Raw genomic sequence first — 26,084 nt, forward strand, 5'->3', positions numbered from 1 at the left:
TTCAGCTTTTCTACTTTAGAAAGCAGTCTTAAACTTTTTTTTATTTTTAGTTTTCTAATCAATGAAAGGCTTTTCTTTTTCCAAACAAAATTTGGAAACCTATGAAATTATATCATTATTGTTTATGTGACACTGTTATTATAAATACAGCAGCTGAGTTGCACTTGAACTTTTACTGGATGCCTGGCACTGTGCTAAATGCTTTACATCCACTGCTACATTCATCTCTCACATCAGCCTGTGAAGCACATGTTACTGTTACCCAAATCTAACAGATAAGGAGACTGGTGGTTGCGAAAGTGATGTCAGTTGCCAAGGTCACATAGCTTATTGGACACAGTAAGTCACAGAAGGGATTTAGCTTAGGTAAGTGATCTCAAGCACTATGCCATAATGCCTCTCCTTAAACAAATGAATAAACAACCAACCAATGCCATGTATGCGTGTATGTGAGTAAGGTAAAGTGTATTCTGGGGAACAGAGCTTGCAAAGTGGTCCAGACTTTCATGGATGCAGTTTCCTCAGTTTGGCCTCATGAAGATGTCCTGCCTTCTGCCTTCCTGCCTTCTGGCCTCATGAAGATGTCCTGCCTCCGTGTGAGGCTGTGCTGTCTCCATCCCCTACCCTGCCCAGATTCCAGAGCACAGCATCTTGGTCATTCTCTGTGGTCTGAATCAGCTTAGTCTAGCTACATGAATCTTGGGACTTCTGATGTATTAATTTTCAAAACATTATAAATTTAAAGTAAGTTTGAGAAACTAAAACAAGACATTTAAAAACATTTCCTTTGTCTTTCAGGGGCAAATTCTGTTGAAGTTCTTAAAAACAAAAGGCCAAGAATAAACTAGTTTTATTTTCCAGCTCATTTCTTGCATTTGGATGGAAAGAGCCCAGTACATTTCTATTGTTGGCTTTGTTTGTTTTTGTCTAGTGTCTAAGTTTCCTCCAGGCATCTTTTGACTTCTTTGACTAATTTCCTCAATTTTCTTGGAGGGCTTCAGAGTTTGCATTCCGTCTCAGTCGGTTCAGGGTTCTGTATCCTTAGTCAAGTTACTTAAACTCTCTGAGCCTCATTTCCACCAAATGTGTGTGTATGCTTAGCCACTCTGTCATGTCCGACTCCTTGCGAATCCGGACTGTAGCCCTCCAGGCTCCTCTGTCACTGGGATTTCCCAGGCATGAACACTGGAGTCGGTTACCATTTCCTTCTCTAGGGGATCTTCCTGACCCAGGGATTGAACCTGCATCTCCTGTATCTCCTTCATTGCAGGCAGATTCTTTACCTGCTGAGCCATTGGGCATCCCTTCCATCAAATATAAAGTGAGGTTAACCTCCTGAGGTCTGTTGGAGGTCAAAGTGAGTTAATTTAGGTAACAGACGTGGAACAGAGGAGGTGCTCAACGATTGAGCATCCCACCACTGTCCACCTCCCAGGCCTTCTCTCATTGCATTCCTCCTGTGTGTAGAAAACCATGTCTGTGGTAGATGTCCTCACTGCTTATAGTGAATTATCACCGAACAGAAGAAAAATGAGTAGAAAGAAAGCATTTTGGTTAGTGTCTTGATAAATCCACTCATTCACACAACAATGTATTGAGCACTTGTCATTTGTTAAGCACCATGTTAGGCAAGAGAGAACCACTAGCAGATACTGGACAAGCCTTCGATCTTGCCATCAGCATAACAGATGAGCTAAGTCACCATGGAACACACAAAAGGGATGATCCAGTGTGGGAGGCCCCAGACGGCTTTCAGGAGGAAGTGATGTCTCAACTGAAAGCAGAGGTCTCGGGCCTCACCATCTTGCTGAGTCAAGATGATCGGTGAGTAGGATCTTGAGTAGAGCAATTTCCGTATATCTGTATTTTCTCTTGTGTTTTAAACACTGACCTTTCAGCTCCAGTGTAAGAGGATACTGGTTGGGTTGGGTCTCTTTTGATGAGGGAGCTGTTTGTCTAAATGGGACAAGATGGGAAGGGAGAACTTCAGAATGTGTAAGTTCAGGAATGCATTGATGAAGGTGGCGAGTGAGTGTCAGGGAGATGAGTTGGACTGAAAATCAGATTTTTGGTCTCTGTTTTTTGGTTCTACCAAAAGCACAACCCGTATTTTGGTAGTTGTGGATGACAGCTACACATTATTTATTTATTTTGCCAGCAGACACTTGTCATGTGCCAGCATGTGCTGGTTGATGTGCACACCCTTGGGATGGATGCAGTGAGCCCTATGACAGGACCCCTAGGCTCAAGAAACTGAAAATGAGGGACAGAGAGTCCTAAACCTTTTAGAATGACCCTTACATGGCATGCACGGTGCCCGGTAATTCAATATATTATATTCTCTGAGCTTATCCCTCCCATTTTAGAGATGTGGAAGCTAAAGCTTGCTTTAGTGTTGAGCTTGTCTGAGTCTCAGTTAGAGAGGGAGAAGTTGGGGTTTGAACCAGGATTATCACATTCCAGAGCCCTATCACCTTTCCACAGGGTGATGTAAGAGGTGGCCCCCCCTTCTCTCTGGTGTCCTCTTTTCTTTTCTTTTTTTTAAATGTATATATTTTATTACTTTTCTTGATTAGCTTTGTTTTGAGCACTTTTTAGACTTAGAACCTGCTATCTGCTTTTGAATCTGGCTGAGCCGAGCTGGTTTGAGGTCACCAGGCATACCCTCCTCACCTGCTTGCCCCACGTTCTTACATATTTCTCCTTGTGGAACTCTGTTCCCCACCCCCCCGACCCCTACCCCAGTCCATCAAAACTACCTCTTTGACAAAACTTCCTGAGCCATTTCTCAGTCTTGGTTGTTATAACAAAGTAACACTTTTGGTAACATGTCTTAATTTCCTTTTTTAGAATTCAGATTCTTTCAGAGAGTGGATCTTAGCAGGGTTTTTATGAGGATTAGTGATATAAGTCAGAGAGGGCAATGGCACCCCACTCCAGTACTCCTGCCTGGAAAATCCCACGGTCGGAGGAGCCTGGTGGGCTGCAGTCCATGGGCTCGCTAAGAGTCGGACACAACTGAGCGACTTCACTTTCACTTTTCACTTTCATGCGTTGGAGAAGGAAATGGCAACCCACTCCAGTGTTCTTGCCTGCTGCCTGGCAGCAGCAGCAGCAGTGATATATGTTAAGTGTGTGTTACTAGTAGTTGCTGAAAATGGAAGCTTTTCTTATTTTTGTTCATTTTGATGCTTTTAGCGTTCTCAGTGGTGCTGGTAAGAGTTCTGTGGAAGCCAGTACCAAAGATTGTCTTCTTCTGGCCTCTGACGATGCCCTTTGTTGATAGAACTAGTTGAGTTTCTGGGTGGGAACCAGGGGCATCCATTTGGTCTGATTGCCCCCTTACCTTTGGTCCTTGCACACTTTCTGTGGGTTATTTTCCAGTCTTACCAAACACGTCTTAGCTCGGTTTGTTAGACAGCAGTTCTAGCAAGGTTCAAGGGCCTGGGTCACACCCACAGGTCACTGTGCTCTCTGCCGGTAGATGAAACCTCTGCCCCTGTTACTGCCTAGTGAGCGTGAGCTGTCACTGCTGGAGGGGGTGTCGAGGACGGTCAGTGCACATCCATCAGTTTTTGGAGGGAGTGCAAAACACTGTTTTAAGCAGTGGGATACAGTGGCTGCTGCTGCTGCTGCTAAGTCACTTCAGTCATGTCCAACTCTGTGCGACCCCATAGACGGCAGCCCACCAGGCTCCCTCGTCCTTGGGATTCTCCACTGGAGTGGGTTGCCATTTCCCTCTCCAATGCATGAAAGTGAAAAGTGAAAGTGAAGTCACTCAGTTTTGTCTGACTCCTAGCGACCCCATGGACTGTAGCCTACCAGGCTCCTCTGTCCATGGGATATTCCAGACAGGAGTACTGGAGTGGGGTGCCATTTCCTTCGCCAGGGATACAGTGGAGAGGCATATAAAAAATCTGCCTTTGGGGAGCTGAGATTCAGGTGGGTGATCTCCTTTATTTCTCACTGTAAGGTCTTGAGAGAGGTGCTCTGATTATTCCCACTTTACAGATGAAGAAACTGAAGCTCAGAGGTGTCAAATATAAACACTGTAGAGCTGAGTGTCGCAGCCAAGATTGGAACACAGGTAGTTTACTCTAAGCCCCAAGCCCTAACTCATTAGGTCAACTGTTAGTGGACCTTCTTTCCTACCTATATGCTATAATTCAAACATGTAAATATTTCTGTGTGTTCATCCTATAAATATGTATATCTGTGTATGTGACTATGTGTATGTGAATAGGTATGTGAATATTTTATACATTTTTTCTAATTGTAACTTCGTTTAATGCTCATTTAAAATAGAAATGCTCATTTAAATAGAAAATATAGAAAATTAATGCAAGTAAAAATAAAAGTAGTGATTCACTAACCTACTACCATGGGCTCATGGTTATCACTCTGGTGCATTTTCTTTGTACATACCAGGTCAAGATCACACTGGATTTGGTGCCATACATGACTTACTTCATTTAACATGTCACATCGTCATGTATGCTTTCACTTGAACAAAGTGTCATAGGTTGTAGGGATTCTGAATTTGACACATCTGTGCCTTTTTTTCTTTCTTTTTTTTTTTTTTAAGCATGTGCAACTTACAACTCTATTAGCAAATCAGTGGCTTGGCTTCCTGGTGCAGTGACTGTAATGGGAATGTTGATGTGGAACCAGGGACAACTGGGAAGCATTGTCCTTCCTGGAGATGCTCCTGGGAGGTTCATTTTCCTCTCTCACCACTTCTTTTCCTCTAATCCCCTCCAGTAAAGAGTCTTCTAAAACTCTTTTGAGGGTCTTTGAAATCTACAAAAGTTGACACAAACATGAAAAACATCGGGATACATTGGAAAATAAACTTTTATGGCCATTTCCTCCTTGAATGCCACAATGACCCAGGTAAGAGAGACAGGGCAGACATAACCTCCCTCTGATAGATTGAGAAGCTCCATCCCCAACAGATTTGCCCCTGGCTAAATGAGAAACATAAATAGGAGAGGTGGAGTAGACCTCCAGCCACTGTGCTTCCTGGGACTTTTCTGGGGTACTGAGCTGAGCCAATAAGTAGCAAGCTCCTGATGCTGCTCTCACCACTTTTGCTTTTAGACCTTCTCATTGCCCCTTTCCTCACTCCTTCCTTCTCTGAAGACCTTATGTCTGATATTATGGTCTAGTTGCATGATTACACATTTATATTTTAAAAGGCAAATCTTTAAAGAGACTTCATTGCAAGCTGATGAGAATAATAGTAACAATAATGACAGTACAAATAGCTAATAGTTATTGACCATTTAATATGCCAGGTATAAGACATGCTTTGCAAACGTCTGCCCATTTATTCCTCAACCACCCCATGAACCTGCTGAAGGGCTGAGATTTGAACCTGGTTCTTGCTGTCTTTAAAATCTGATCTCAACCAAGATGCTACAGTGCCCTCAGAGGGGAAAGGGCGGAACATCCTCTGGACATGCTATGTGTAACAGCTGAGACTGTGGTTCTGTGCCTTCAAGCACAACATTCTGTAACACAGAACTTTTAAGTGGGCTTTGACATCCACCAGCCTCACAGAGAGAACTTTCTACAGTGTTCACCTCTGTGTCCATCCCCATTGAAGCTTTTTCTCACCTACCACCTGCAGCAAACTCTTTTCTGATCTGTGTTTATGCTTCTTTTCCCACAGGAGGAAATATAAGAAAACGTCCCAGAGGTAAGAGCATCTCTCTGAGAAAGGGGAGCTGGTTGGTTGACTCCTCTGTGTCACAGTTCTTCACAAGTCAAGCTCATGATGGACATTGATTGTAATAAAGAGTCTTGGTTCCTTCTCAGTGAGTTGCCTGCTTTATCTTTGAGTTGTTACTGTTGCTGTAGTTAAAAATTGGTTGCAGGTACTTGGTGTGGCATAGTAAGTGTATACTCTCACATAAGAGTGGGTCCAGTTGCTTAAAAACTCACTACTGCCAAACTATCCAGTGATTTTACTAAACCTTGACCAGACTGGGGCTGGGCTGAGGGCGAGCGTGTCAGGGTTTATGGATGGGAGCACAGAAAGGTCTTCAAATGCATGTTTTGGTTTGGATTCTCCTAGGCTGATTTTCTGACGAAATGCTACTGAGCTCAAAACATAGATACAGATTCCTTCAAGGGCAGTCTTTTGATTTAACCATAAAAAGGGTAATTTAAAGTAGAATATCATCTCTCATTACCCTCCATTACTCTGTTTTATTGCAAAGAGTTTGGAAAGCACATTCCATAGAAATAAAGCCGCTTAGGTCTTTTGTTTGCTGGGCAATAGAAACCTATGGCTCTGTCTAAAAGGCTAGTGTTTGCTTTTCATTAATTGACTTTGGTATTGTGATTTTAAACAGGTTACATGAGATAAAAAATTACTGTTGCAATTAAAATCTTCCAGTAGGTTTCAACAATGGTACTTTCAGGGCTTCTTTGGTGGTTCAGTGGTTAAGAATCCAGTTGCCAGTGCAGGGGACATAGGTTCGATTCCTGGTCCAGGAAGATCTCACATGTTGCAGAGCAGCTAAGCCCATGCACCATAACCGGAGAGTAGCTCCCACTTGCTGCAATTAGAGAAAGCCTGCATATAGCAATGAAGACCCGTGCAGCCAAAAATAAATACATAAAAATAAAAAAGTTTTAAAAATAGTATTACCATCAGATGATGACTTTAATATGACCTTTTCTAGAAGTCTCATCTCATAGTAGAGCCTCATATGTCCTATGGTTTCTAAATAAATTCAGTAATCCAAAGTAGTGGTGTCATCATTTGATATGCAGTGAGGAGGTACACAATCATTGAGAGAAAATGAACTAAAACTTTAAAGCTTCCTAGAGGGTTGCTGTACTTCTCTAAATATAGTAAGCTTATACAGATGGCCAAATAATTCTGTCTTGTTCGGGTTCATCAGGCTCATGGTAGTGATTGCATTTAAACCACTAAGAATGGTGTAAATTAATCACTCAGATTAAAGGGCATAATTGTCTTCAGTTGTAAAAGGTAATTTATCATTTTTACATGTAGTTAACTAGGGGTATAAGATATTTCAGTGTTGCCTCAATTTTATTTTAAGGGGAGATAAATAGACAGATAAGAGGGAGTTTTACAGGAGACCTTCTCAAACCTGTCAGGTTTCAAATTACTATATCAACTTTGGAGGAAAGCATATTTTTGCATATCTCACATGAACACTGTTGCATTTTGATGTCAATGTAAAAAAAGACTGATTTTAGCTTATTAGCTTTGTTGAAGTGAAGTGCAAATTGATAGAGGCGTGGTTTGAGCTCTTCTCTGTTTAATCACATACCTATCCTCATATGAAATAGATCTGTGTCTGCTAATCTATCACCACTCTTATGGATTAGAACAAAGGTTTTACTTTGCTCATGATTTTTTAGGTCAGGAACTCAGGAAGGACTTGTCTGGGTGTCTTGGGTCTGACACACCTGGTGTCATCCAGGGCTGCTGGGGATATAGGATGCACTTCCAAGATTGAGTCTTCATTTGCATGGGGGAGCTTTGGTGCTCCTTGTTTCTTCTCTCTCTCCACATGGTTTTCATCCTCCAAAATGTCTCCATGAGCTTGAGCTTCTATTGGAAGGTGATCTCAGGGGAGTTGAACTCTTAACTGGCTTCTTAGGCCATGTGTTCCAAGAGATAAAGAGTGGAAGATGCTATCTCCCTGAAACTGGCTCAGTGTCACTTCTGCTGTATCTTATTGGTTAAGGTGTTGCACAACCCATCCAGATTGAGAGAAGGGGACATAGATTATATCTCTTGATGAAAAGGTGTTAATGAATTTGAGGCCATTTTCATGTATCAAACCTTCAACCTTTTGCAGAATGATCTTGCTTGAGACCTTTTCCAGAGATCTGTAAATTGGGAGTCTGTGAATACCTCATTTGATGAATGGTACACACTTTTAAACATATCTTGATACCCCTCTCTGATACTGGTATGTTTGAATATATGCTTGTCTCTTGGATGATTCATTTGGACTGGGAATAGCTGTGATTCCTTTTTCATGTTCAGTTCAGTTCAGTCGCTCAGTCATGTCTGACTCTTTGCTACCCCATGGACTATAGCACGCCAGACCTCCCTATCACCAACCCCCGGACTTTACTCAAATTCATGTCCATTGAGTCGGTGATGCTTTCCAACTACCTCATCCTCTGTTGTCCCCTTCTCCTCCCACCTTCAATCTTTCCCAGCATCAAGGTCTTTTCAAATGAGTCAATTCTTCACATCAGGTGGCCAAAGTATTGGAGTTTCAGCTTCAACATCAGTCCTTCCAATGAATATTCAGGACTGATTTCCTTTAGGATGGAGTGGATTTTTCATGTTAGGGACAGGTATACTAGTGTGAATTCAGCTGGTCAGTTGAATTCTAAGTGTAGTTATTTGGCTTCAGTTAATAATGAGTCAAGTAAAGTTGGTGACTTCATGTAGGAAAATCAAATGACTCAAATGTTACATTAAAAATCTTTAAATCTTATAGGTTTGCTTTGAACATTAGGGAAAAGACAGCCTAAGATACACAAATCATCTATCTTTGTTTAAAGTCTTCTTGCTAAGTTTAATTTCATTTCACCCATGTATTTATTCACCTTCAAAAGCAATGATAAGAAAAAAATCCACTAGCTTGTAAAGTCATCATTATCCAACTACAACCCAACTGAGGTAGACATCTTTCTTTGAATTTTTCACAAAATGTTAGGCAGATCTTAGTAGCCCACAAGAACGATATTTTGATGATAGTGATTCTACTGAGTCTCACGTTTAGTGTTAAGGAAAACGTACTCACCTCTTTCAAGAGCAGAATTTCAATCAAAAGAGTGATATTACGAGTACTCTTTACTGGGTTAGCAAGGGCACCTGTAGGTAGGGGGTAAGCTTCTCCCTGCACGGAAAGCCTTATTGAATTGAGCTTTAAATCAACACAATTAAGGGGAACCATCCTTTGGCTTTATGAATGGGTCTTGTCCATGAAGGCCAATCATTTCAAGAGATTTGTTGAAGTGGTGAAATGGCTATTTGACAGCTAGAGAGGATTACACTGGAAGCCTGCTTCCCCATGAAATTCTCCTCAGGTTGTTTTCAATACAGCTACAGCTTCAGGGTGTCAGGTCTGGCTATGAGAAGTTTATATCTTTGAGAAAGCATGCCAGACCATATGTAAAATAATCACAGATACTTAGAAATAATCTAATATTTCTGGGCTACTCCTAAAGAAAAACAACTGTTACAAGGGATGATGTAATGTTAAATCTATGTCAGAAGAGCTTCCAACACACACACACAAGAACACATACTCACCGTATTTCAGTGTGTGAGGGGAACTGTGACTGTTCATCACAATTCCAGGCAGAGGTACAAGGAAAGGCATATCCACACACCTGAGGGACCTCCATGGACTATTGTTCTGTTTTCATATGACTGAACAGTGGAAATACTTTGGCCAAGATGGCCAGGAGTTGGAGTTTTAAGTTCACCAGATAGCAAAATCCTCATTAGCATGAAGGGTTTTGTTCAGTTCAGTCGCTTAGTCGTGTCTGACTCTTTGTGACCCCATGAATCACAGCATGCCATGCCTCCCTGTCCATCACCAACTCCTGGAGTTTACTCAAACCCATGTCCATCGAGTCGGTGATGCCATCCAACCATCTCATCCTCTGTCGTCCCCTTCTCCTCCTGCCCCCAATCCCTCCCAGCATCAGGGTCTTTTCCAATGAGTCAGCTCTTCGCATCAGGTGGCCAAAGTACTGGAGTTTCAGCTTCAGCATCAGTCCTTCCAGTGAACACCCAGGACTGATCTCCTTTAGGATGGACTGGTTGGATCTCCTTGCAGTCCAAGGGACTCTCAGGAGTCTTCTCCAACACCACAGTTATTAATTCTAGCTCTGTTTAGCTCTTTTAGTGGAAGTTCTGATTCTGACTCTGTCTGATTGATGTACGTGTTTCATATTTCTAGACATTTCTGTGAGCAATTAACTTCAGCCAGACTTGTCTCTCTTCTTGTTAGTTGACATTAGGTTGATAGTTACATGCATAGTACTTTGCAATAATCTCCAATTTTAACAAAAGTTTACTTAATATTTGCTATTGATATATACTTAAAAAACACTGGAAATAAAAACATATGTGAAATAACCTCTGTGAAGAGGTACACAGGCTTGTAGACGTGGCTGCTTGCTCAGTCACTCAGTTGTGTCCGATTCTGTTGCCTTATGGACTGTAGCCGTCCAGGTTGTTCTGTTCATGGAATGCTCTGTCCAGGCAAGAATACTGGAGTTGGTTGCCATTTTCTACTCCAGGGGACCTTTCTGATCTAGGGATTGAACCCACATCTCCTACATTGTATGGATTCTTTACCACTAATGCCACCTGGGAAGTCTTGGGATTGTTAGGTGTGACTGTGAAAAAAATTACAATAAAATATGGTAAATGCTATAATAGATGTAAATATTGAATGTTATTGGGAGCAATTAGATCTTTGGAGAAGGTACTTAAATTATCATATACTCTTCTGTCACTAGATCACAAAGAGACCCTACAGTGTTTTTTAACATTCATGGTGCTTAGAAGTATATTAAAATCTAATGAAATAGTTGAGGATTTTTGGTTTTCTTCAATGTCTTCAGTTATTTTAAAAATGTATGTTTTGCTGAGTCTTTAGGTTTTTCTCAGAAGGGCAAATGGCTTTAAGATATTCTGGATGTTAAGAAGACAACTCAGGATACAAGTACGTGCAAGTAATGGATAAAGCGCATCTTACACACACAGAAAACAGAATGACCTCCATCTGTTGCAAGGCAAAACAAGGAGTTATTTTTTTCCCTCAAGTGTCTAATGCTTCTTTCACTTGGATTTTTATGTGACTCAGTAATCACATTTGATGAACCCAATAATTGATTAAATCCAGCAAATGATTCCTCTAGTCAGGTCTGCCTGTGTCAGCCTTCACGGAACAGCATACTTAATGAGTCATCAACAGAACCTCCACCTTTGCTGTTAATAATAGATTGGTGTGTGTGGGTGGGGATGGGCAGGAAGGTGAGTGGATATCACACTTTGGGAAGACTGCCTTCCAAGTACTTGTATTCTTGTGTTAACAGGTGCATCTTTTGCTGAGATGCGCCCATTTCATCCCAGACATGTTAAGATTCACTGGTGAATCCTGAAACTCTTTTTGGCATTGTTGACACAGACTCAGTGGATGTAGTCTTTTACCTTCATGGTAAAAGAAGGACAGCCAAATAAACTTGTTGGGAAAGTTAAAGGGGTGATAGGTTACATCAATACACATATTTTTGCATGCTTATGGATAACCAGTCTTGCATACTACTACTTATTCAGTTGTATTGACATTTAGAGCCCAAGTATTAGTGGTGACATCTAATACAAGGGGCAAGGGACTCTTCTAAGAGATAAAACCCTTTAAAAATATTTTCCTATATGTGTTTGTGATGACTAACCAATTCTCAAAGTAGTAGGAACCATGTGATCAGCTGTGAGAATATGTCCAGTTTAAGTTCTGAGATTGCCAGCTGAGTCAGGGTGACTTGACAGTGAATGGTGGCAGGCAGAGTGGACCGGAGAAAGGAACAAAGTGGTGTGGTTAGAGCACAGATCATAGATGGACACTGAGACTTAGCCACAAAGGATAATCCAAAGACAGTTAACAGGGAAAGTGGTCTGTAAGTAGTGTGACTTCAGAGGAAACAGCCGGGGAGAATGGAGAATGACAGAGGGTCCACACAGGTAGTTTGCTCAGATTGTAGCATGTAAGGCAACTGCTGCTCATTCATCCCTTACTCACTTGGTCATACTCCAGATATCTCAGCAGGAGTCTGGGGAGCATAGGCACAGGATCTGGATTTAAGGGTCTATTTAGCAGGAGCTGGGGACTTGGCCTGGGAGGAGAGGGTGCTGAGGTGAAGTAAGTAGCTCAGGCACTAAGTCTGGGTAGTCTGTCTATCTGTCCGTCTCCCTAGGCTGTCCTGGGTCTTCATTGCAGTGCACAGGGACTTCGTGGGCTCTGGAGTAATAGGGCTCAGTAGTTGCCCTGCGGCATGTGGGATCTAGTTTCCTGACCAGGGATTGAACATGGCCTTGCAAGGCGGATTCTTAACCAGTGGACCTCCAGAGTTCCGTGGGTGGTTCATTTAGATACCAGTAGCAGGAATTACCTTGGCACTGATTTGTCATTTTTTTGAGTTAAGAGGACCACCTGGACACAGTTCATCATTCTTTTCTCTTCCATCTTCACTTGTGATAGTCACTACCATTCTCCCACTCATCCAGGATCTCTTGAGTTGCTTTGTATGAACTGCTGTTGTGTGTGTTTCTCCAACTTTAGCTTTGTGTTCTCCGCCTCCAAATGTGATAAATGGGTCTCTAATAAGCTGTGGGCTCTTCCTCCTCACTCTTTTCACTCTCATGATCTTGGTCCAGTCTCATTATCTGTCTCTCTGAGTCTTGAATAGCTTCCTGACTGCTCCTGTTACTCTGGTTACTTCATCTCCATTCTGCTCACACATGTATGATTCCTTTTTCCACAGAGTCTCTGATGATGTCACATTTGTTTAGAAATAACAACAGTAACTCCAAAAGCAACAAACCTCCACTGGCTTCCTTTCAGCTAATAAAGACTACTTTCTTATCTAGAACGTGAAGGATTTCTACATCTGTCTCCATCTCAGTTTTCCTACTTTGTCTCTGTTATTCCCTCCCATTCACTTTGAGTTCCCATCAAGCTCAACTCTTTGCTGATGTCCTATTTGCCTTGTGTTTTGTGTCATCCCTTCTTCATTCATAGTCTTTCCTAGTATTTTGAATGTTCTCATTTTTACCTGTTGAATTCCCACTCTTTCTTCTAGGTCTAATTCAAATGCCATTTCTTTCCATGGGGCCTTCTTTCCATCGTTCTACCTAAAAGAGAGTTTGTTCCCCCAGTCACTACTTTAGTGCTGGGTACAAGAATTAGTTGGATGCTTGTCATTTTTCTTGACATCATTGTGATTTTTTTTGAGTAGGGACTATGATCCCTACTCAAGCATGGTGCTTTGGACATGGTTGGTATTTATTAAATGTGGGTTGACTTTATGAGTGAATCAGATTGGGTCCTTCACATATTTCTACCATGGGTCAGAATTAAAGCCAGAATTACCAGGTGGAACTGGGAGTAAATAAGCTTAGATTGATGAATGACTCATACTTGCAGATCACCACATGCTCCCACATTCAGGCTCTATTTGGCCTTCACACTGGCCAGGGTGAAGACCTATGAGGTCAGCAAGCCAGATGGCATGCAAGGGCAAGAACCAGAAAATACACAATTGCTTGCAGATCCTTGGATCTGCTTTTCTGATTAAGCTCTTTTACTATGGAACTCTGGCGTTGGGTGGAAACTCTTGAGAGTGTTTTTGTTCTACCTCAGTGCTTCAGTTTCTCTCTCTCCTCCATTAAGGCTGTTAGTCTGGGAGATGTTTAGTGCAGCATCAATGTATTTGTTTGTGGTGCATTATTCTGAATATTTGATAACTATGTGGTACACATCATTTGACGGTTCTGTGATGTTTTGCCGAAATGGTTTTGAGAATCATTTTCTTAGATTGCCTAATAAGACCTAAGTGCTTCTGGAAGATTTCAGCAGCACTCATGCTGGCATGTCACTGTGCTTCAGAAGTTAAGCTCAGACTTTCAGTTGCCTGAGTAGGCACATCTCTATATCCTTCCTAATCCCACTAGCCGTCAATACTGAAGAGGAAGAATTGACTTGATTAATTCAGTCATAGGTGAGGACTTCCAAATGGGGGCCAAGTCCAGTGTCCAACAGTGTCAGCTTATAAGGCAACTTTTGGAGTGTTGGGAGACTCTGGGTCCAGTAGTGTAGATCAGAGTTTCTTAATCTTGGTACTGTTTGTGTTTTTGTAGCAGCTGTCCTTTGCATTGTAGGGTGTTTAGTAACATCCCTGGACTCTACTCACTAGATGTCAATAGCAAACCCTCTTAAAGGTTCACTGGGGGGCAAAATCACCTGTGATTGAGAACCACTGGTATGGATGAAAGATTAAGAATCAGATTTATATTCTGTCACTAGCTTAGCTTTGCAATTAACTCCTCTCTTATCTCAGAGTCCTCAACAGTAAAAGAGATAAGCTTGAACATGAGAATTGATATGATTCCTTGTGGCTCAAAAATGTTATTCTATGATTCTAATTGCTGAGGTTTTCTACAAGAAAGCTCAGACCACCAACCAACATTTACAGTGATGACAAACACTCTGTGACCTATATCTGAATCACTGGGGAGGAACAACATTGCTGATTATCATGGAGGTCACTAGGCAGATAACATAGTCTGGCCCTGTAGTGATGGTCCTTTGACCACAAGCCAGATCACCCATGATTTAGATATTTCTAACTTCACCTAATGGAGAAGGAAATGGAAATCCACTCCAGTGTTCTTGCCTGGAGAATCCCAGGGACGGGGGAGCCTGGTGGGCTGCTGTCTATGGGGTCACACAGAGTCGGACACGACTGAAGCGACTTGGCAGTAGCAGCAACAGCAGCAACTTCACCTAAATAGTGTGAACTAATCATGAGAAGGATATTAAAAGGACAATTGGTAAAACATAAACTTTGGCAAAAACATAAGTATATCGCAGCACTGTTTATAATAGCCAGGACATGGAAGCAGCCTAGATGCCCATCCGCAGATGAATGGATAAGGAAGCTGTGGTACATATACACCATGGAATATTACTCAGCCGTTAAAAAGAATTCATTTGAATCAGTTCTAATGAGATGGACGAAACTGGAGCCCATTATACAGAGTGAAGTAAGCCAGAAAGATAAAGAACATTACAGCATACTAACACATATATATGGAATTTAGAAAGATGGTAACGATAACCCTATATGCAAGACAGAAAAAGAAACACAGAAGTACAGAACAGACTTTTGAACTCCGTGGGAGAAGGTGAGGGTGGGATGTTTCAAAAGAACAGCATGTATATTATCTATGGTGAATCAGATCACTAGCCCAGGTGGGATGCATGAGACGAGTGCTCGGGCCTGGTGCACTGGGAGGACCCAGAGAAGTCGGGTGGAGAGGGAGGTGGGAGGGGGGATCGGGATGGGGAATACGTGTAACTCAATGGCTGATTCGTGTCAATGTATGACAAAACCCACTGAAATGTTGTGAAGTAATTGGCCTCCAACTAATAAAATAAAATTTAAAAAAAAAAAAAAAGTATATCTGAAAGGTACTCTGTTGATCAAGTTTATTGTATATCTACCACGTGGCAGAGCTTCATGCACATTATCTTATTTAATCTTCACAGTGATTCTGGTTCACAGATGAAGAACTCAGGAAAAACAAGTAACTTGACTGATGTCACAAAGCAGAGAAATGGTTGGGCTAGAGTTTAAAGGCAGGTCTTTGAGATACCAAAAATGTCTGTTTTTTTTTTTTTTTTTTTCTATTCTGGTAGTTTTATAATTTTTTACAGCTGTGGAACCCCTTCCCACTCCCAAATGAAGCAGTTCAAAACTGAATAAAGTCAAAGGGTCAGAAAAATATGCCTTTTGGAATTCATTTCCCTACTCTGCAAATTTTTATTTTCTCATCAAGACATTTTACATTTGAAAATTTTCATATTTGGCTTTAACCCAAAAGTTGAAGTTCTCAGGAAAGTTCAATGAAGGCTTAAAAAAACCCCAACAGGCTATATTTACATAATGTGATTAAAAGAGAAAAGGGGAAAAAGTTCTTCACCTCTACCACCAAGTAATTTTTTTTTCAAAATTATTTATTTTAGTATTTAACCACTTAAAATGCTTTGAAGCAGTGTAATCAGTCACACATGAATACATAATCCTTTATGCATATAAAGTAAATAACAAAAATAAAATCAGATAAAGGAAAACTTGTATTTTTCTGTCCTCTGATTTAATATGATAATGCCTTTTCAAAGTTCATGAAAAAAGTTCACTGCCTGAATTTTTCCCTGTGTCTTTGCAGAAGTAGAATCATGCTATGCTCTGTATTGTTTATTCCCATAACTTTGGGGAAAGGGAACCTGTATGAAAAGTTCTAAGCAAGCTGGAGGGAGTAGACTAAACTGAGAATGTGCTTTGGAAGAGACATGTCTGTAATCTTTGCTCATCCGTGAAGGAAGAAGGGCAGAGGGTTGGGTCAAGAATGGGGGTTTAGAGTCACTCATTTCTAGACTAAAATATGAATTGTGGCACAAATCTTGGGTCAGGCTTGGGTAGGTTCCCTTCCTACCATAGCTTTCGTTTCCTGTAGGTCCAGTGGAAATGTTAATATTTCCTGGGGTTCTTGGGAGCCCAGAATGAAATCATATATGTGAAGCACATAGGAAGTTTTTGGCACATGGAAAGTGCTTAGTCACTGAAGGCTTGGGAGATCCCTCAGAGAGAAACCAGCATTTGATGGTCACTGTGCAAAGGGCTCTTTCATGCATTAGAGAGGGAAATGGCAACCCACTCCAGTGTTCTTGCCTGGAGAATCCCAAGGACGGGGGAGCCTGGTGGCCTGCCGTCTATGGGGTCGCACAGAGTCGGACACGACTGAAGTGACTTAGCAGCAGCAGTGCAAAGGGCTTATGCTTTGAGACAGAACAGGGTCATGTAAAGGGAGTGGGTAGGAAGCAGATGGCCCTGCTCTTTAGGGACAGGGACTGTGTCTTATTTATTGAAGAGTGGAATCAGCCTTAACCAAGTGATTGGTGACCATTTTTTGGAAAGAACGTTGGAGTAGGTGGAGTGGGAGTGCCCTGTACAAGGTCGACAGCCTCTGGGACATGGGCCTTATTTAGGAAGACAAACTTGGAAGGGCCCAGTTTAATGTGGTCATAAAAGATCGGCTATGGTTTTTCAAGTGGTCATATATGGATGTGAGAGTTGGACTACAAAGAAAGCTGAGCACCGAAGAATTGATGCTTTGAACTGTGGTGTTGGAGAAGACTCTCCCTTGGACTGCAAGGAGATCCAACCAGTCCATCCTAAAGGAGATCAGTCCTTGGGTGTTCACTGGAAGGACTGATGTTGAAGCTGAAACTCCAATACTTTGGCCACCTGATGCGAAGAAAAGACCCTGATGCTGGGAAAGATTGAGGGCAGGAGAAGAAGGGGACGACAGAGGATGAGATGGTTGGATGGCATCACCGACTCAATGCACATGGGTTTGGGTGAACTCTGGGAGTTTGTGATGAACAGGGAGGCCTGGTGTGCTGCGGTTAATGGTGTCGCAAAGAGTCAGACACGACTGAGCGACTGAACTGAACTGAAAAGATCTTTCCACAGGAAGACACTCATAGTTCATCTTCACATTTAGTTTTCTATTTTGAGGGAAATTTTATGTCATTTAAACTATCACAGAAGGACTTCCCTGATGGTCCAATGGCTAAGACCCTTTGCTCCCAGTGCAGGGGACCTGGGTTCTATCCCTGATTGGGGAACAAGAGCCCACATGCCGCAACTAAGAGTTCACATGCTGCAACTAAAGGTCCTGCATGCTGCAGCGAAAGATTGATGATCCCGTGTGCCACCACTAAAACCCCATGCAGCCAAATAAATAAATATTAAAAAAAAACTATCCCAAAGTGAACAGGGCTTTGCTTTACTGGCTGATGGCATGCACACTAGAGTCAGCATGCCAGGCTTCTAATCCCTGCTCTACTATTTTCTAAGTGTATGACCTTTAGTAAAGTCCTTGATTTCTCTAAGCCAGTGGTGCCGAAGTCGGGGTGCTTTGGCTCCCAGAGAACATTTGGCAGTGCGTGGAGACATTTTTGGTTGTCACATCTGGGAATGGGATATACCACTGGCATCTAGCAGACAGAGACCAAGGATGTTGCTAAACATCTTACAATGCACAGAACATCCCCACCATAACAAAGAACTATCTGGTCCAAAATGTTCCCAGTGCCAGGGTTGAGAAACCTTACTCTAAGCCTCACTTTTTTCATCTGTATGGAGGGAATAACAATAAGACTTACCTGATAGGGTTGTTGTGGGTTAAATGAGATAAAGATTGAGCACAGTAAGTGCACTTCCTGGGTTTTAGTAAATATAGAGGGTCTTTTTGCCATTATTATCAACATTATGACCTATGATTCATTGTCTGCATAGCAGATTTATGAATTCTATTTCATTGTTTATGGTATGTAGCTGACATATACAGTTTGACAGGTGTTTTGATGCATTTAAATTTTATAAGGAATGAGAAGTACTTTAAATCTTGCATTAAAGGAGATTTTGAAATTGTCCTGAAGGGATAATATTCTTTGGATTATGTAAACAGAGTATAAACTCTATGCTGAAACAAATCAGAAATCATAAGTCTACATGCTGTTATATTCTGTTAGACCTAAAAAGTGTAAAATCACAGATCTTAAAAGAAATACTTTGATATTATTGCATATTGTTACATTGGAAGCAATGAAACAATACAAATTTACAGAGAAACCCAGTCCCATCTCTTATAAGTGGGGGTAAAGTTATCATAGTAATTTCAGTGAAAGCTGGTAACTACAAAGTGAACCTCAGTATAAATTGAGATAGATTCCTACTTAGTACAGCAGACAGCAAAAATGTCCCTTGAAACTGGTACGAGCCCAGAGCTAATGCACCACCTCTAGAAGCATGCCTCTATCTGGAGTCACAGGGCAAGCGCCTGCTCTCTGCTGTGAGCCTGTGAGTTTCAGTGCTCAGCCCCTATGGGATAGGGTTGCACATGTTGTCTTGTTGCCCTCTGATACAAATATAAATGGAGGTCTTGTGGGTTGACTTTTTAATAATCAGTTTCTTAATCTATGTTATGTTTTATCATTTAGATCTTAATCAAGGGTTTCTTAGAGTTAGCAAAGCAATTAAATAGCTTAAGAGAAGAACCTGATGTGTGCAATGTGGACTGTGAAGTGTGTGATTGCCTCTTCTGGTACACCCAGTCCATAACCCCAAATAGTGTTGTCATGATTTTGTGACAGTTTTACGAATTGTAGTATACCATATTGTTAGTACACTAATTGTTAGTCTCAGTGGTGAAGAATATGCCTGCTAATGCAGGAGATATAGGAGACATGGGTTTGATCCCTGAGTCAGGAAGATCCCCTGGAAGAGGAAATGGCAACACACTCCAGCATTTTTGCCTGGGAAATCCGATGGATAGAGGAGCCTGGTGGGCTACAGTCCATGGGGTCGAAAAGAGTTGAACATGACTTAGTGACCAAACAACAGTGATATTGTTAGTAAGAGTAATATATTTGCTTGTTATCATGGCTCACTTATGACCCATCATTAAGAAAGATAGAAAATTAACCCTTTTGGTAGTGTTAACAGTGCTTGTTTGGTAGATAAACAGAAGCCTTATTTAGGGGTCATCAGTTTAGTTCAGTTCAATTGCTCAGTCGTGTCTGACTCTTTGTGACGCCATGGACCGCAACACACCAGGCCTCCCTGTCCATCACCAGCTCCCAAGTTTACTCAAACTCTTGTCCATTGAGTTGGTGATGCCATCCAACCATCTCATCCTCTGTCATCCCCTTCTCCTCCTACCTTCAATCTTTCCCAGTATCAGCGTCTTTTCAAATGAGTCAGTTCTTCACATGGCCAAAATATTGGAGTTTCAGCTTCAGCATCAGTCCTTCTAATGAATATTCAGGACTGATTTCCTTTAGGATGGACTGGTTGGATCTCCTTGCAGTCCAAGGGACTCTCAAGAGTCTTCTCCCAACACCACAGTTCAAAAACATCAATTATTTTGGTGCTCAGCTTTCTTTATAGTTCAACTCTCACATCCGTACATGACTACTGGAAAAACCATAACTTTGACTAGATGAACCTTTGTTGGCACAGTAATGTCTCTGCTTTTTAATATGCTGTCTAGGTTGGTCATAACTTTCCCTCCAAGGAGTAAGCATCTTTTAATTTCATGGCTGCAGTCACCATCTGCAGTAATTTTGAAACCCCAAAAAATAAAGTCTGACACTGTTTCCCCTGTCTCCCCATCTATTTCCCATGAGGTGATGGGACCAGAGGCCATGATTTTAGTTTTCTGAATGTTGAGCTTTAAGTCAACTTTTTCACTTTCCTCTTTCACTTTTATCAAGAGGTTCTTTAGTTCTTCTTAGCTTTCTGCCACAATGGTGGTGTCATCTGCATATCTGAGGTTATTGATATTTCTCCCAGTAGTGTTGATTCCAGCTTGTGCTTCATCCAGCCTGTTGTCTCTCATGATGTACTCTGAATATAAGTTAAATAAGCATGGTGACAATATATAGCCTTGACGTACTTCTTTCCCTATTTGGAACCAGTCTGTTGTTCCATGTCCAGTTCTAACTGTTGCTTCCTGACCTGCATACAGGTTTCTCAAGAGGCAGATCAGATGGTCTGGTATTCCCATCTCTTGAAGAATTTTCCAGAGTTTGTTGTGGTCCACACAAAGGCTTTGGCGTAGTCAATAAAGCAGAAATAGATATTTTTCTGGAACTCTCTTGCTTTTTTGATGATCTAGCAGATGTTGGCAATTTGATCTCTGGTTCCTCTGCCTTTTCTAAATCCAGCTTGAAAATCTGGAAGTTCACAGTTCATGTACTCTTGAAGCCTGTCTTGGAGAATTTTGAGCATTACTTTACTAGAGTGTGAGATGAGTGCAATTGTGCAGTGGATTGAGCATTCTTTGGCATTGCCTTTCTTTGGGGTTAGAATGAAAACTGATCTTTTCCAGTCCTGTGGCCACTGCTGAGTCTTCCAGTTTTGCAGTATTTTCAGAGCATCATCTTTTAGGATGTGAAATAGCTCAATTGGAATTCCATCACCTCCACTAGCTTTGTTCATAGAGATGCTTCCTAAGGCCCACTTGACTTCGCATTCCAGGTTGTTAGGGGTCATAGTGCTCCTTTTTGGGAAGGAGGTTATTTTTTAATTACAATTGGGATGATAATGATGCTGCTGGTGGTGGTAGTGATGGTGTTGGTGGTGGCCTGAGAGCACAGCTCTTCATTAGAAGACTGTAGTTTATGCTTAGGAGATCACACTAACTTCATGCTTTCACCTGTTTGCTTTATATCGCTTTTTTTCCCGCTGGTTTCTCTGCATGGAGAGATGTGTTCCGGGAGCGTGATTGGGGGATTTGACAGGTGAGGTTCTGATGAAGCCATTGTAAAGCGAAATTGCTTTCCATTTAGCACCATTATTTTGAATAGAAGGAAAATTTCCTTAAATTAGCCTCTTGTGTGGAAAATGAATCATGCTTAAAGGGTACTTTTGATATTAAGATTGGTGAGGTGACTGGTTCCCCCCTCATTGATGTCAGTGACTTACTTCTGCTGTTGGTTTGTATGGGACCTGGTAGGGGCATAATTATACCAGTAGTCTATAAACAAGGCAATATAGTTTCGGCACTCAGAGCATAGATTTTGGGTTATGAGAGGCCTCCATTTCAATATCATTTCCACCCCTCCTTGACTCTGTGATTTTTCAGCTAGTTAAATGTAAATATTCTCAGGGTATGGGCTACTGATAGTACCTAACCCATAAGGTGGCTGATAAGAATTAAATGAGACAATGTATGTATGGTTTGTGACCCAGTTCTAGGTATACAGTAGGTGCTTAATAAATATTAGCTGATAATACAATGCATTCCTTTCCAGTAAAAATTAATGGCCATAGAATGCCTTTCTTCATCACGATTAAGAATGAGACCTTGCAGATTCTGTAAAACTTGACCTTCCTCAAGGGCTTGTTCTACTTGTACGGGAGATGAATTCTTCATGGTCTCATGTGACAGAGGAGTATAGTTGGAGTGGTACCAGCAAATTATGGGTAGAGTGGGTAGGAGAAGCTGCCGCCTTTTGCTTCAGGCTGATCCACAAAGCTGTGAAGATGAAGTACCGGTCTATAGAAAGAGTCTAAAAGAAGGAATCCAGCCATTTTAGCCAAAGATTCTAGGTGTCATCTGTTTACTGCTACCCTCTTGGTCCCTGTATTCATTCTCAAAGAGATCCTGCAAAGCACAGGTTGTGGGCAGACACCTACCAGAAACTAACACGCCCACCAGAGTTTTTAAAAAGGGAGATCAGTTATGCAGGTGGAAAGCCAGCCACATTGTTCGCATTAACAATATTATTGAGAGATTGAACGAAGAGTTAAAGGTGTCTGGTTTTAAAAGAGTCCTACCAAAAGTATTGAGTAAAGTCAAGTTAAGCATATTTTATTTATGGATGTAAATTTTGACTTGTTCGACTCCACTTGAAGACTCATTTCATTACATGTTTACTGAGTACCGATTATGTGATGGTCAGGCTCTGTGAGACACTCCAAAATAAATATAAAAAGCAAGATGTAGTTTCTGTCCTCTAGCAGCCGATAGTATAATGGGAGAGAGAAAGGGACCCAGGCTGGTTATGTCAATCTAAGTGTTTTGATTGAGGTGCAGAGGTATAGAGGAGGAGTTCTCTGCTATGTTTGGGGTTCACTAAAGCCTTGCTAAAAGTGATGCCTGAGCTGAGACTTAAGAATGAATAAGTGAATATATGCTGATGTGGAAAGGTCATATGGGTATTTATTTAGAGGGAATAACATGAGTATGGTTGATCATAAAATGATTTATTTTAATCAGTTATGTTATACAAGCCCCAGTGTCTGCTCTGGCTTGAGTGAGGTTAGATTCAACCATGTCAGACAGGGTCACAGTGCTGTTGGTATCCTTGTGGGTGATCTTCAAGCCTTGGCTGCTGCAGAGAGAAGTGGATAGCCACTTCTCTAAGGGCTTCAGGCAAAGGGGAGAAGACAGTTCATAAGTCTTCTCTACTTAAAGGCACACAGTGTGGCCACCTGGACGCTGTGGATCTCTGGTCTGTCAGGATGGCTCACTCCAAAGAAACCAGGAGTCACTTCAAAACAAGAATCAAAAGGCAGATAAAAAGAATCTCCTGCACTTTCCATAAGGGAGTAATAATTGAAAGTAATAATGTCAAGTGTTCTCTATTCACTCAGAGTTTTTGAGAGGCTGGCATTTTTCTTTATTCTGTGTCTGGTAAAATGTATTAGCTAAACCATGTGGGCCTGCATTTCTTTTTCTTTCTTTTTCTTTTTTTGCTGCATTGTGCAGCATGTGAAACTTTCCTGACCAGGAATCAAACCCATAGCCCCTGTGGTGGAAGCACAGAGTCTTAACCACTGGACCACCAGGGAAGTCCTGAGCCTCAGTTTCTTCTGGGATGATGGTATTCAAGCAGTTCTCAAATGATATCAGAATCACCAGTTTACCTGTTAAAACAACTTGCTGAAACTGTACCCTCAAAACTCTTGATTCCATAGGTCTGGAGTGGGGCCTGGAGGATTTATATTTCAGAAAGTCCCAGGCATACCTGATACTGCCATTGTGGAGAACCACACTTGGATAAACAGTGCCTTTATAGGAATATGGCTGTTCATAATTTCTATTTCTTCCTCATTCTTGATAAGTTATATTTGCCAAGAAATTCATTCATCTCTGTGCTGTGATATTCATTGGTATAATGTTGCTTATCATATTTTTAATGTCTGTAAAATCTGCAGTCATGTTCCTTCTTTCATCTCTGGTATTGGTAATTTGTGCTTTTTCTTGTTATTTCTTGATCAGCCTCACTACTTGTGTATTACTTTCATTAATGTTTTAAAAACCTAACTTTTTCTATTGATTGTTTTACATTTCATTACCTTCTGCTCTTATTTTGATATTACTAACTTCTTAATATGAAACTTAGAGCATTGATTTTAAATATTTTATTTTTTCTAATGCAACCATCTAAGTTCTACAGTTCCCTCTGAATCTTGTTTCTGCCCTGTGCCTCCCAGGTGCCTCATCCATACTCATAATATTACAGCTCTCAACTGGATTCTTGTTTTTCTCCATAAACCATCCCATAAACTCCTTCATAGAAAGACCCTCTTACACATTTTGTTTCCCTAATAAACTCATAATGATGAGCATGTTGAGCAGTAAAGGAGTAGATGTGTTTGTTGGTGGCTTGGATGCCTCCTCTTTGTCCTTATTTCCTGCATGCATGGTTCTCAGACAAAACTTATAGGAGGAAAAGTCATTTCTGAAGCAAGCTTTGTGGGAGTGGAGATGTCCTTGTTTTGAAAAACTGTTGTAGTAGGTGTCAGTAAAGCTGACTTGGCACTCAGAGAACACCATTCTGTTGCCCGAATTGGTTGTTGGTTGACTTTTCTCTGAGTTGTCCTCTCTCTGCCGTTTCCTTTGGAGGCCAGGCTGCCTTTCGTGCTCAATATCAACTGGAGTCAAAATGAGATTTCTCTCCATTCAAGTCGAATTTCCCAATTGACCAGGTGTATGATAGCTGCACTGTGGGCTGCTTTTCCCTTTTCCTTGGCAGCAGCTGGTGTCTGTGGCTGTCAGAGGCAGAAGTAACCCTCTGCTAATGTACTTCTGTCCTAGGACACATATGGAGTCATCCAGTTGGAATTTCTAACTCCTGGGTCTGCAGAGATAAAAACTCCCGAGTGTGTGAATTTTCTGACCTTTGGTAACTCGTTTAAAGGGAGAAGAGTTAGGGTGTTCATTTCCCAGGGGAATGGGAACTTCCCTGGGGGATTGATTTTTGGACCCCATCATTTTGTATATCATTTACCATGAACAATTATAATAAAATATCACATTTTTATTCTTACACTTCTAAATCTATACCAATGATATAGGTCTCAGAATAAAACAGACAAAGTAGGCTGAAGAGGAATCAAACTTTGATTCAAAATGGTAATGAGTGTGATGGCAATAATGGTAGTCATAATACTTGACAGTGGGACTTCACTGGTGGTCCAGTGATTAATAATCCACCTTCTAATGCAGGGGACAGAGTTTGATCCCTGGTTGGAGAACTGGATCTTCCATGCCTTGGCCAACTATGCCTACAGCCCCTCAATGAAGACCCTCCAGAGTCAAAAATAATAAAATAAAGGCATCGTTGCTTAAAAAATAATACATGATAGTTATTATATTCCTGGCACCATTTTAAGTGCTTTCCATGTTTATCCCATTTAGTTTTTACCATAACCTCCAATGTAGGTGCTATTATTGTCCCTATTTTATGAGTGAGAAAATGGAGTCATAGAGAATAGAACTTTTCCAACGTAGAGAATAGAAAGGCTGGGTTTCAAATGAGCTCTGTCTCCTGACCTCAAGCTTTAAATCCTGTGCTGTCCTATCTGAATGATTCTGGTGACATTGGGATGTGGTGACAAAAGTGGGGTTATGACTTGGTGTTTGTGTTAAAATTCATCAGCAGTGCTGATTACAGTCATTCTTATGTGGATGACTTTGACCTCTTAATTTCTCTGTTTAGGTTTCCCGTGCATTTGCAGCGGAGCATGGCTGGGGGCTACCATGAACATAACTGGGGCAGAAAAGGGAAAAAAATCTTTGTATAGAATGAGGACCTTAATGAAAACTCTGCTGACAACAGTATCTCCATGATCTTGAGGATTATCTTTTACTGCTAAGGGAAGTCCACGCTCCTGATTGGCACCTCTGTGCGAGGCACAAATCTGTGCTAACACAAGTCAACTTTTCTTCCTTTTTTTGAGACTTAGGATGAGCTGTGGCTCCTGATTGAGCTGTGATTGGGGGAGGGGATGGGGGAGAGAGGGCAAGTATCTAGAAGTCCCAGTCCCATCCATCTGGTCAAGGAGGACTGGATGTCTTCCTCTGTTTATAGAAGCTTATGGAGGAGACCGGTTTTTCCAGTTTCCTTCCCAGGATTCCTCCCTTCTCTTTCCAGAAAGAGCCCCATTTGCAGATGCTCTGAGGCAGCAAGTAGTTTTCCTGCTTACTGTGACCCACAGTGAGACACACATTTTACACTGTGGCTTCATATGTGTTCATACTCATACACACAACTCACAGACACACACACGCACACACTCACACTGAAATATGCTTTATCATTCTACCAGTGACGACATCAGATATTTCCTATTATATTCTACTAACATACAAAATGTTGACTGTGACCCAGTAAACATAAATTCACTGATGGGTGGCATCC

At 41.4% G+C, this 26,084-nt stretch overlaps 1 protein-coding gene across 2 annotated transcripts in view; it reads left to right on the forward strand.

Annotated features, from left to right (window-relative positions):
• PDE1C (phosphodiesterase 1C) overlaps nucleotides 1-26,084 on the forward strand; it is a 502,728-nt gene that overhangs the window by 210,651 nt on the left and 265,993 nt on the right. Inside the window, exon 3 of one of the 2 annotated variants that reach the window (XM_065939407.1) lies at nucleotides 5,675-5,701. The exons of the other annotated variant lie outside the window; for it this stretch is intronic. Within the exon in view, the coding sequence (XP_065795479.1) occupies nucleotides 5,675-5,701 (27 nt within the window). The remainder of the gene's footprint in view (nucleotides 1-5,674; nucleotides 5,702-26,084) is intronic. 2 annotated transcript variants of the gene reach the window in all.

The sequence above is a fragment of the Muntiacus reevesi genome, chromosome 6 (assembly GCF_963930625.1).
Source record: "Muntiacus reevesi chromosome 6, mMunRee1.1, whole genome shotgun sequence".
NCBI classification, from domain to species: Eukaryota; Metazoa; Chordata; class Mammalia; order Artiodactyla; family Cervidae; genus Muntiacus; species Muntiacus reevesi.